Source organism: Rhipicephalus microplus, chromosome 6 (assembly GCF_043290135.1).
Source record: "Rhipicephalus microplus isolate Deutch F79 chromosome 6, USDA_Rmic, whole genome shotgun sequence".
NCBI classification, from domain to species: Eukaryota; Metazoa; Arthropoda; class Arachnida; order Ixodida; family Ixodidae; genus Rhipicephalus; species Rhipicephalus microplus.
Genome location: NC_134705.1, coordinates 190,734,651 through 190,747,610, shown reverse-complemented (window position 1 = coordinate 190,747,610; position 12,960 = coordinate 190,734,651). Strand labels below are relative to the sequence as shown.

At 48.1% G+C, this 12,960-nt stretch overlaps 2 protein-coding genes across 2 annotated transcripts; one reads left to right on the top strand and one right to left on the bottom strand.

The window, feature by feature from the left end:
• Nucleotides 1–819: 819 nt before the first annotated feature.
• Nucleotides 820–3,648, bottom strand: LOC119168234 (endothelin-converting enzyme homolog). The gene has a single exon (XM_037419638.2). It carries the CDS (start codon nt 3,646–3,648, stop codon nt 820–822), a length of 2,829 nt encoding a protein of 942 aa, XP_037275535.2.
• Nucleotides 3,649–7,210: 3,562 nt separating this feature from the next.
• Nucleotides 7,211–9,411, top strand: LOC119160944 (piggyBac transposable element-derived protein 3). Its single transcript, XM_037413228.2, has 3 exons — nt 7,211–7,258; nt 7,519–7,659; nt 7,735–9,411. Exons 1-3 carry the CDS (start codon nt 7,216–7,218, stop codon nt 9,315–9,317), a joined length of 1,767 nt encoding a protein of 588 aa, XP_037269125.2. The 5' UTR covers nt 7,211–7,215; the 3' UTR covers nt 9,318–9,411.
• The last annotated feature ends 3,549 nt before the right edge of the window (nt 9,412–12,960 follow it).

Sequence of the window (12,960 nt, the reverse complement as noted above, 5' to 3'; positions counted from 1 at the left end):
TCGAAAGTTCCCAGTCTACTAGCCCGTGTAATTCTATGGAAGCATGGCCTGGGAACTTTTGATCACGACTGTATACATACACCAGCACATGGAAACGCACTCAAGAACACACGTAAAAGGTAGTTAACCCCCGAAAGAGTTTCTGGTTACGCCTCTGGTTGGGGTCGTAATGTAATAGTAACCAGGCGCACTTCAGTGGAGCCCTTTGCCTCCTTTTTTATGTTAAAACGCTAGCTCCGTATTTCTTCTAGCTTTTTCAAAAGAAGAAAATACCGTCAACACAGACTCATGCATGTGTTAGCAGCAATAATTCACTAATACCGGCGGTAAGAGCCATATATGCAACCAAAGTGACCTCACTGCCACCATGTGAGAAGAAAGTGTAAACTCACACAATGTGGACATCCGAAAGACGTGTGGTTGTCATGATAAGCTCTAAAGTATTTTTGTCCTACAACGGGATGAAGACAGATGCGGCAGCACGAAAGCAATTATTGTGATGTGTGTGTGTGATGCGATGTTTCTAGCACCGCAAGACACGCCCATACGGAAACATGGCCTCGGTGTGTTGTTCGAAACGCGCGACACAAAAGCACCTAAACTAAATCGAGAACTGCACACAACGCGAGGGTCATTCGTTAAACAAAAAAGAGACATTGTTTGTCAACGTCCTCAGTTTTAATTATGCTTCAACTGCGCTCAATCGAAGCACAGTCAGCGCCGTTCACATACGTGATGAAGACAATACATCTACTAGTGTGACAACGATCAAACGACATCGCAAATCGTCACTCTCGAAGTAGCGCACTTATATGCACGTCAACGTTTTCGCAGCGCTATCGCCGGCGTGTGAATGTCACACCGTTTCTGCGGGCGCATCGGTGTCCCCAGCGCGCACGAAAAGGCCTCCGCGAACTGTTCCGTGTTCATTAAGGGCTGATTGCAGCGAACTTTGAGAGACAGGTACACCGAATTCTCGAGCTGCTTCTCGCCTTCTGCGCCACAAAGAAGGAAACACGTCGCAACGAAGAAGCTCTGGTCCGCCGTAAGCCCGATCACGCCTTCCTTGCGCCTCGTCTCGGCTAGCGCCCAGTAGGTCAGGTAGGCAAGCTCTGTGCCCGAGTTGTCGGCAAACGACTCGGTGATGGTTCGCTCGCCGACGGACGAGTCCTGCAACATTGCGTTCGTCTGGAGGATCAGGCAGTCGATCTTTTCGGTAAACTTCTCCTTGAACTGAGGCGTGTAGAAGACGTCGGGTTCGCGGGCGTAGTTGACGTCGATGTACTTGGGGTCGAACGCGTGGGTGAGCTCGTGACCGACGACCTTGCCGAGCGCGCCGTAGTTAAAGGAGTCCGGCGCCGAAGCGCTCAAGAACGGTGGCATCAGAAGTGCCCCTGGCACGTAGATAAGGTGGTAGGTTGGCAGGTAGAAGGCGCTCGTGGTTATTTCTTTCAGATCCCAATCTTCACGGCTGGGCGAGCGATGCTCGGGATTGTCGGGTGGGTAGACTAGCCTCACCTTGCGCTCCGCGACGGCCCGGTAGGAGTCAACGAGCCAGTTTACGAAATTGCCGCCGTAGATGCCGGGAACGTGCGTGTAATGAACATCTATCGCTGCCGGAGAAAGAAGACCACTTGGTCCTCCGACGACGGCGCGGATACTACGAAGACGTCGAACCGCTCCCGCCGCCGACTGCTCGTCCAACCAGGAGAAATTGTAGGAGACCTCGATCGCGCGCCGCACATCATCCGTCATGTTTCGCGCGTAAGTAATCGCACTGCCTTCCAAGACGCCCATCAGTTGTAGCTGCAGGAGGCCGTAAGGGACGACCTCACTCACGTAAGTAAGGCAACGCTTCAGAGCCACTGGAAACGTGAAGCTCCAGGAGCGGTACTCGCCGTGCTTGTCACACGTCGACAGTTTACTGGAAGCCCCATAAGAAAGGTACCTGATTATTTTCCAGCCAATGAAATTCTGCAAGTTCATTGTCCTGTCGGAATAAGCAGACAGGATGTCGACGACAGCAGACAGGGCGAACTTGTCGTACAGCAGAAACAGCTTGTCTGAATCGATGGCGGCGTCGTTGGGCAGGTGTTCGTTGATGGCGTCCACCCAACGCGCGGAAGTGACAAACGACGAGTTGTACATGGCATCGATGTCGGCGAACTTGTGGTACTTGGGCGAGTAGTCGTAGGCCGAGTTGACGGCCATGCTGGCAGCGAAGTCTAGCTCCAAGTTGATGATCTGCATCGTGATTCCCGCGACGTCGACGCTGCGATTGTACGTCTTGATGCACGTCTGCAGCTCATCCGGGTCCAGAATGGGTTCCATCATTAGCTGCGGATACCTTAATTCGAACGTGTATCTGTCTTCGGCCTTGAGATAGGTCATCACCTTGAGGGCGAAGAAGACGCTGAGGGCGTCCTTGAGGGTGAAGGCGACCAGCTGGCGAAACACGTCTCGCACTTCCACGTTCGTAGTTGCAGGCCAGGTGAGACCGCGCCTCTTGAGGACGTCGCCGATGTAGACGGCTTTGTCGACGTCTCCGCTGCTCCAGACTCGCATGCAAGACGACAGGGCTAGACCTGCCTTATCCGCTGCGTTCGTGGGGTCGCGAGACCGTTCGGCCGCCCGGAGGAGAACGAAGCGAAGTCTTTCGTTGAGGAGCGCGAACTGATGTCGCTTGCCAGGATACTGGTCGGACCAGCGGCCGCATACGTGACCGTACATATCCGAACACGGGTCCACGCTGGTGTCCATGCTGGCCTCTAGCTCGCGCGCAAGGTCGAAGCACTTGGTCGGGTGTTCGCAGTACGGGAAACCCCTGTCGGCGATGACACCGATGGCGAAGATTAACGCGCAGTATACCACGACAGCTGCGGCCATGTTCAAGCGGTACGCTCTCGATCGCCAGATGGACTCGATTTCAGACAGTCGCCGACCAAGCTGCGGCATCGTTCCTTGTCTGCTGCGGGTCTCGGGGTGCAATGCGCTACGGCGGCTGTCGTCGTACGGCTGACCGGCCATTCCAAAATGCCCCCGATGACCTTCGTAGTGCGCGCGAACGACGCCCTCGTTTGTTAGTAGGGGAGAAGGGAACGTCTTCGGGTGTAGTGACTGCGACTGCTTCGATTGACGCGTCGTATTCGATGGAGAAAAGGTGTTGCCTGCTCTTTCACCGGCGCCCTTTCTCGGAAGACTGTCGCCCACTGGTTGAATGGAGGTTGCCTTACCGCGATGGTGACCTGGCACCGTTGTCGATGCCCCCAGCGGGACTGTTTTTCCCGTCACGGGAAGTGACTGCATCTTCAAAGGAAGCGGCGGCACCCATTGTTTCGATAGCTCGAACTGTATTGGTGACTTCGCAGATGGTGACGTAACGGAAGGGCTGTCCAGCCTCCGGTTCTCCTCGAGCAACGGAGCCGGAGTAGACGTTCTGTCGGTGACCTCTCGAGGGGCCGACACCAGGTAACGTCTTTTTACCGTGGAAGCACGCACGAGCTCTGAAGAAGCACGTCGTCCACGAACTGCTACGGGGTGCGAGGCGCTTTCCGGCGAACCGAGTGGAGATCGGCCTGGAAGCTGCAGTGACCGGACTCGTGGGGTGAAGCCTCTTGGCGAGGCGCTTCCTTCGCCAATGTCGCCCATTGGGTCTTGATGAAGAAAGCAAAGGTTGAGGAGACTCGACGCAGGCTGACCGACCGAACCGAGGTGTGCTCTTCTTCGTCTTCTCCTTCTATCGAGTGCTACTCGCGTGCGTCCGCGCATTCATCGCTGTTCTCTTCGCATTCCCCGTAGCGCTGTTGCCTTCTAATTTTCCTTGAAACGCTAAACATCGCCGATTGAATATTCCAGCATTAACATTAATTTTATAAATATACAGTGTATAGGATGCTAACAGTTTCGGTGTCAATATTAACATTTTTTTGTCGTCATATCGGTACACACCACATTTTCTGCCAGTCCACCATAGTGGATGGGGCCAAATTACTTGTATTCTATTATGAGCATCATCATAACACACTCCGACAGGATTCGCCTTTTATCAGTATTCTATTGGGTTAGAGCGACACAAGTTTACATTGAACGGTGCATTTGTCCATGAAAACATGTGTGACTTCGGTGCACGGAATTCGTCGCAAAACTACAGCAGTGCTCTGGCTGCTGCGACCAAAATCACAATCAGCCGATGCGGAAACGTTTCGTCATCTCCCGATTATCACAGGCACTGCACTCCGCGCAACCGATCACGGATTTTTTTTTTGCGCATCCATCATTTTTTATTTCTTTTGTACTACAGTAGCACGTCTGCAGTGACTTTATTCCTCATAGGCACATACCTTTCAGTGAAATTAGACGAGTGTTCTTGCTGTGGCCAAAACTGCTTCAACCAACCTCCAACGTGCAAATGCGTTGCCATCTTCTGATTAATGCGCGCTCTACGCACTTCGCCTCACTGAGTTTATCACAATTATCCTGGAAGTCAGAGTGTGTGGAGCACAACTTTTTAAAACGGAGCGCCTGGCTGTGTACGGTATGCTTGTCTTGTAGCGGTGTCTATCAGTCGGCCTTCTGTAAAGTTTTGTTAAACACCTGATATGCATACCGTGACGTCCAGAAAGTTTATGTTTGATGCTTAGAAGATGGGCGAGAAGGAGATTGCTAAATGAATGTTATTAAAACTTGCCACAAAAGACAAAAGTTCAGTTTCGCCGTGATGTCATATCAAAAACCGTACCGTAGAGCTATAGGCCCTTCATTTTAAAAGGTTGTGCTCCGCACAATCTGACTTCTAGGATAATTGTGACAAACTCAGTGACGCGCTAATAAGACACAAGCGCCCGCCTCAGATGATTGACAATGCCATTAAACGCGCTAGTGCAATGGACAGGCGTGAGCTCTTTCACTCCAACAACCCTGCTCAACAGCGACCATCTGCAAACCTAATTTTACCGCATTCTGCGTCAGCAGCAAACGATAACCACATCCTACAAAGGCACCACCACATTCTCACGCAGAGCGACCGTCTCAAAAAAAAATTACGGCATATTCACGGGGTGAATGATGATGAATGGGCGAAGCTCCGGAGGGATTCATCGGTAAACTGTGAATCTTCCGTGTAATTCGCCCAGTCGATCATCATGTAAAGACGTGAGAAACGCTGTGTGTGTATATACACAAATCAACTTTTATTTGTTCTTAGACGATGGATGGCTTGCGATGTCCCTTGCCTCGCGCGCTCGCACATCGGGATTCTGTCTGCGAGCGCGCGCTGCTGCCGCCTTGCGCTCTCTCCGCTGTGCAGCCTTATCCATCCGGCGACTCCGAGCGCGCGCCAACAGCGAACGGATTTTATTACAACGCTCCCCCTAGCGTACGTCGCCGCACTAAATCGAACGATTGCCTTCAACCAATGACACGCGCCATATGTGACATCATTCCTATTTTATAAGATCTCGCGTCTTTCATCAACTACAAGTACCGCTTTCTAGTTTATAACATCTTGCATCTTTTCATCAAGTACCACCATCTAGTAAACACTACAAGAACTAAACGAGAGGTGGCTACATACAGGAGACGGTACCGCCATCTAGTGAACACTGCAAGAACTAAACTAGAGGTGGCTACATACAAGGGACGGTACCGCCATCTAGTGAACACTGCAAGAACTAAACTAGAGGTGGCTACATACAGGGGACGATACCGCCATCTAGTGAACACTGCAAGAACTAAACTAGAGGTGGCTACATACAGGCTACAGGGGACGCACAGCCCACGCCCTAAGGAGCTTCGCCCCTAAAACATATTTTCGGAATCGCCACGTGTTGTGTATACCGTCGGTCGAGAAACTTGCACAAGATGCTCACTTCATCTGTGTACTAACTCCTCCTGCCTATACATGTTGCCACCCTTGTGGCAAACCACGTTGCAAGGTTTGCGTCCCATAGGATCACCTCTTTTACAGCCCAGAGTTCGGCGTCAAATTGCAGAATGAAAATTAGAGGTGGTTACGATTGCGATACGAGTAACTGTGAGAACCTACTGGAGTGCTCAGTCTGTAAGCTTCGGTACCTAGGCAAGACAGCGACACCATTCAGACTGTGGTTTAATAATCACTATGCCCTTATCTAAGCACCTGAATGCGACAGGACATTCAATCGATGACCTAACAGCTAGCAACCATGTTAGAATCTGGTTTCAAATCTCGCCACGAACTGGAAGCACGCGAATCATTCATCTACAAATTTAAAGCATTGTCATTCGGCATTAACGAAAGCGTATGAAAGTGGGCGCACGTTGAACAATGGGATCCCTACGTCACGGACAAGGGTAAATTCCATATAACGTGTCTGCCGCTTTCATCCGTTTTCCACCTATTCCCTACGATTTCGTTGTACTAATTCTAATGATTGCCATGTATCGCACTTTGACTTACGTATTTTTTTATACACCATTGTCACAAAGTTCATCTGTGTTTTATTTATATTGCTGTTTTCGTTGCTTTACACCGGTTTCTTGTTAGTTCTTTTAACGCATTGTTCTTGGTTGTTTACTTATGTTTCTTGTTAGTTCATCGAGTTATTGTTTTAATGTAATGTTGTTAAATGTATTTGATTTACTAAGTCACCCGTGTTATCACGTTGATCTTTTCCGTGACTGTGCGAAATGCCCTTTATTGCTGCGCAGACTTCGCCGTACATTATCATTATGTGATATAGTCCTGTTATTATCACATCGTGCTGTTTCCCATGTTGATTTGTGTGCCACTGTCACATATGTGATATTAGATGCTAAATAGGCAGGTGTTAGGTGTTGGGGGCCCCCAATGTATATAAGCAGTACATTTCACGTTTGCAATGTATTCCCTGACGTAGGCCGGACTCCGGCCGAAACGTAGGAATTAATAAGTGTGCTCGTACGTTCGTCCGATCAAGCCAATTTCTCTCTCTCTCTTTCTCTCTCTCTCTCTCTCTCTCTCTCTCTCTCTATAAATAAATATATATATATATATATATATATATATATATATATATATATATATATATATATATATATATATATATATGCACATTTGTTTCAACCAAAATTTTGAATTTCGCGCCACTTTTGTACCAAAAAAGTGCATGAGCGATCGCGTCGCCCATTATGTGCTGCCATCTGGTGAAAAATACAGGAGGTATATCACAGAGGGAGCTGAGTTCTGCGCTGTCAAACATGGCGTCTTTCTCGACTTCGACATTCTACTCGCGGCGTCCAAGTAAGTTGAATGATATTCACTACTGGTCATGTAATGATTTGTAAATATTGTTATAATCTGCTTGTTAAGTGCTGAGGAGTAATTCTTGCATGGTGCGCAACTTTAAAGGCCTGTATGTTTGTTTCCACAAGCTGTTTTCTTGAAGTGTACATTACAATGCACACTCGGTCTCAATGCCTCTGTATGCCAGCGTGTGCATCTAATGTTTTCATGCGTTTGATTACTCTTTGGCGTAATACTTCGGCTTTTATTTCACATAGGACTCAGTGATAAAGAAGCGGAGCGGGTCCTGGAAGCAATGGCCAGTAATGACACTTCAGACATAGAATTGTCCGATGATGAAGTGGACGACCCCTCCTTTGTTGTCGGTGATGCCGCGCCTCTTCCACAGTGCTCCGATGGTAAGCGATACACTAACCATTTTTATAAGTGTACCAAAGTTGTTCATTTTGACTGATGGGGAGCGTTCTTTACAGATGTCTCCAGTGAGAAGGAAGAAGAGCAGAATTCGAGCAGTACGCGCTCTCGAGACGCTACGTGGAGAAGAGGAGTCTCAATTGACTCGGCCATCGGCGACGTGCGGTGTGCACCGGACACGTCATCCGATGTCAGACAGCATTGGCGGCCAAGTGGCTATTTCCGGCAATGCTTGTCAGACGCCGCGTTTGACACTATGCAGGAAAAGACAGCTGTCGCGTTCCACCTAAAGACGGGGAAAATTCTTAATTCCTCGTGTTCCGAAATACAGAATTTCCTGGGTGCGACGTTGATGATGAGCTGTCTTGGCTACCCACAGATGCGTCTCTATTGGGCACGGGGCACAAGGGTGCCTGCCATTGCCGACGTCCTCACCCGAGACCGGTTTTTCACGCTTCGCAGCTACTTCAAAGTTGTTAATGATCTTGACTTTACCGAACAAGACCAAAAGAACGATCGTCTCTGGAAGGTCCGACCGATCTTAAACGAAGTCCAAGCAGCATGCCGTGAGCTCCCAAGACCACCTTCCGTGTGTATTGACGAACAAATAATACCATTTACAGGCGTCACTACACTCAAGCAGTATGCGCCTGGAAAGCCTCACCCTACAGGCTTGAAAAACTTCGTGATCGCCAGCCCCAGTGGACTCGTCTTGGATTTCGACATTTACCAGGGGAAAATTTTCCTCGAGATTGGCAATAGCCCGGACCTTGGGCTCGGGCCAAATGTTGTGCAAGTCTTTGCAAAAACACTGCTTAGTGGGACATCGCTCTTTTTTGACCGATATTTTACGACATTGCCACTTATTGAACAGCTTAGAAAACTGAATCTTCGAGGAACGGGTACGATTATGAAAAATCGTGCACCCAAAACAGCAAATCTCGAGGACAACAAATCCCTATCCAAGCGAGGTAGAGGAACGAGTTCACGAACCGTGAATGTCTCCACGGGTACCTGCTTAGTGAAATGGCTGGACAACAAGGTCATCACATTTGCCTCAAATCACGTTGGTGAGGAAACATTTGGGCAGTGCCGCAGATGGTCCAAAAAGGAGAAGGTGTACCAAGACATTCCTCGCCCTGTTGTGGTGGAGGAGTACAACCGCAACATGGGCGGGGTGGACATGTCAGACAGAATGCTAAGCCTGTATCCCACGACACAGCGTACAAAAAAGTGGACTATCAGGACCATGATTTTTATTTGTGATCTTGCAGCTGTAAACTCTTGGCTGCAGTACAAAGAAGACTCTGCTCTTTTTCGTGGGCCAAAGAAAAACATCCTCGGACTGCTCGAGTTCAAGATGTCGCTTGCACACTACCTGTTGTCAAAAAACAGGTGTGGCGAAGAATCTGGAGATTATGAGCCTCCATGCAAAGTGCTAAAAGCTAAGGTTGTGCCCCTGCCTCCTGAGCCGAAAAGAACAACTATAGCAGACCACATGCCAGAACTGGTGAACCAAGGATCGTCATCGAGGTGCCGAAACCCAGGATGTTCGCAGCGAACAAAGTTTCGATGCACAACATGTAACATCTTTCTCTGTATTACAACCGCGCGGAACTGCTACAAGCAATTTCACACGTAATGATGGCGCTTTTGGTAGCAGCAGTAAATTTCAGATAAAAGTGAATTTTGACACTTTCATATGCGCGGAGACCCAGTGTGCATTATAATGCACATCCTGGTGTGTGAAGTCTGTTCGTGCTAAAGTTGCAACATTTTTCTGGGGCAATAAAGTAAAAGTAGATGTTCTAAAAATGTGTTTTGATTTCACCTGTGGCGAAAAATTCACTAGGGTCTGAGGAGGATATATATATATGTGTATATATATATATATATATATATATATATATATATATATATATATATATATATATATATATATATATATATATATATATATATATATATATATATTGTACCGAAGCATACTGGCGCCAGCTCTTGCCTCAGGAACTGCGACTGTTAGTTTTCCGCCTGGGCGTGGTTGGAACGGCGAAGCATGGGGGAAGGAGACAGAAGACGGGGTAAAGGAGATCGACGTCGGCTGAAGTCTGGTCGACGTGAGCGGGGGTCATGTGAATCAGGTGTCACATGCGATTCTGATTGCCGAGGTATGTTGCCGGAATGCTGAACATCATTAAAATAGAATCCACTGCGACGACAGTAGCGCGCGACATGTCCTGGAATACCACAGTTGTAGCAGACGGGCCGGTTATCCGGAGTACGCCAAGAGTTTATAGGTGCTCGAGGTGGTGGAAAGGGCCGATTTACCGGATAAACCGAAACTGGTGACCTGTAGTAGTTGGTGGCTGGACTGTATGAAGGGAGCGGCGGTTGGGCAGGAGGTCGGCGGACGGCTTCTGCATAAGTCAGCGGTGCAGCCACTGATATTGGGGATGCGGGCGAAGGGAGAGCCTCGGCAACTTGCGTCTGAATAGCACGGCGAAGTGAGTGGTCCAGTGTTGTGGGGGTCTCATTGATGGTGGCGACAAGAGAGAGCTGTGGAGCAACTTTTTCCCGGATGTACTGTTGAATTTGAGGCATTAACACGCTGTAGTCGGGGCCACTGCTTTTGCACTCCAAGGCCGAAATATCAGCTGTTTGCGTATTAGCGCGACGTGTAGAAATTCGTTGCTTGCACAGCTCATCGAAACTTTGACATAGCTGAATCACGGCCGTGACGGTCTGTGGGTCTTTGGCCACAAGCATATGAAAAGCGTCGTCATCAATGCCTTTCATTATATTCTTTATTCTGTCAGCCTCTGTCATCCTGGCATCAACTCGTCTACAGAGGCTGATCACATCCTCAATGTAGCTTGTGAAGCTCTCATCATTTCGCTGAAATCGTCCCCGCAGTCCCAGTTCAGCACGAAGCTTACGCATGGCTGGACGATCGAAAAATGAGGTGACGGCCTCTTTGAAAACCGACCAGGTGGGGATGTCGGCTTGATGGTTGGTGAACCATAGGTTGGCCAAGTCCGTCAAGTAGAAGATTACGTGAGTCAGCTTCGCAGGGTCATCCCACTTGTTAATCGCGCTGGCATGCTCGTACTCTGCCAGCCAGTCCTCAACATCCTGATCTTCAGTGCCGTTGTATACTGGTGGGTCACGCAGACGAAGTACACCAGAACACATGACAGGTGGCAGCGTGGAAGAGCCTTGTGGGGGATCGACGCGCTCGGTCATCGCGGACTGAGACGGTAGCTTACGGCTGCGGAGCTCCAGGACGTTACCCAGCACGTTTCCACCAAATTCAACGAGCAAGGTTGCGTAAAAACACAGGTCATTATTCGAGAAACCTTAGCCGCAACAAGCTGGTACAGACAGGAACCCGGCAAGCACGAGCCACACACGGACGTCAACGTCTTCTTTCACGCTGGCACAGAGCTGATGCTTCAATACAATATATATATATATATATATATATATATATATATATATATATATATATATATATATATATATATATATATACAATATTGCAAAGCATATGTATAGGACTCGATTAAACTGTCTGCTTTTTTGCCTTCCCGCAAAGATGGGTCATTCTTCATTCAGATTGATCCTTAAGAGATGAAACTTTTGTTGCTACATAACGATTTGACCTTTTTTTACATTCTGTTTCTTTCTGTAGTTCCTTTGTTCTCTCGTTCTTTTTTTTTATTCGAAGGATATTTATAAACTATCCTTCGCAAGACTTTCGGAAAATGACATCGGCATCCCGGATAAAGGTTGACTGAACAAAGGCGATGTGTCGCAACTGCAAATATACCAGTAGTACATCGCAAAAGAGATTTGCTTTCAAGATAAAAGATAGAGAGCGGAATGAAAAAAGTAAGCTCGAAACGGGACACTAGGAATGGAACGCTATCGGTCGCACTACACAACAGGCAAAGCTTTCAAGGGGGGGGGGGGGGCAAATCAGAAACAGAGGATCAGGCGAAAAATAAGATGGGAATGAAGCTTGTACTGTTATTTTAACTCGAATAGCTGGAGACCACGTCTTCCTGTACCACGAGATCGATATGTTTCCTCCAACGGGATGGCCCACATTCGGCCGAGCCCAGTATAGCGAGGCATTAAAAAAAACACAGTAACAAAAGGGAATTCAGAAACCTGCCATCCCTACGAAACTTTCCCTATAGGAGCTTTTCTTTTGTCCCATTCGTCCCCCGCGGCTCTATGGGTCGCTTGCTTCAGTTTCCTCTTCCGCGCTTCCGCTGTGTTGGCCACCATGTCAGCTCCTATATTTATCCACACAAATCAAACGCCGCACTGCACGCTTCGAACCTCTCGAAGCCCCCTCTTTTTTCCCCATTGTACTTCTTTCTTTCCCCAAAGTGGTTCGTGGTGACGAATTGCCTCGCTTCTTCGGGAGTACAACTAGATATAGAAAACTCTGTTACAATGGGAGCTTTGTTTGTCAGAAATAGTCGTCTTTTTGAACATTATATGCCTTAAAGATTGAACGGCGAGAAACGCACGCATGTTTAAAAATATTCAGGAGCCATTCCACTACCTGGAAAGGGGAGGGGTGAAGCTTGTCGAGCACGTGTGTGACTTACTACCGTTTCTTTCTTTCTTTCTTTCTTTCTTTCTTTCTTTCTTTCTTTCTTTCTTTCTTTCTTTCTTTCTTTCTTTCTTTCTTTCTTTCTTTCTTTCTTTCTTTCTTTCTTTCTTTCTTTCTTTCTTTCTTTCTTTCTTTCTTTCTTTCTTTCTTTCTTTCTTTCTTTCTTTCCATGCACAAAGCCCTTCAATTTTCTTTCATTTTTTGAAACTCCATCCAAGTGCTTGGCAGCGTTACATTTCACTTGCTAAATGCAATAACGACGTCAATACTTTCATATCCTGGCAACAATGAAACAGGCAACGAAATTTTCTTCCTCTGCTTCCACCTTTCTAATTCACTTCACGCCTCCGGGGTCTTGACGTGCATCTTGTGTGTGTGCATGCACGCCCGGTATTCCGGCATGAATACCTACCTGCCAACCAGCTCAGCTATCTGTTATTCCGACATTCGTTCGAATACTCGAAACACTCGAACATTCTCCCACGCTTACTTCGGCTACGTGTCCGCCGCAGTGGAGCAGTGGTTAGGTTTCTCGAGGGCTAACCCGAAGGTAACAGGGTCGAATCCCGACGGCTGCATTTTCGATGGAGGCGAGTGTGTTTGAGGCCTGTGTGCTTGGATTTAGGTGTCTACGTTAAAGAACATCAAGGGGTCG

Coding starts and splice junctions, on each gene's coding strand:
- LOC119160944 (XM_037413228.2), top strand. CDS start 7,216: ATGGCGTCTTTCTCGACTTCGACATTCTACTCGCGGCGTCCAA. Junction 7,259..7,518: donor ATTCTACTCGCGGCGTCCAA/GTAAGTTGAATG, acceptor TATTTCACATAG/GACTCAGTGATAAAGAAGCG. Junction 7,660..7,734: donor TCTTCCACAGTGCTCCGATG/GTAAGCGATACA, acceptor CGTTCTTTACAG/ATGTCTCCAGTGAGAAGGAA.
- LOC119168234 (XM_037419638.2), bottom strand. CDS start 3,648: ATGGGCGACATTGGCGAAGGAAGCGCCTCGCCAAGAGGCTTCACCCCA.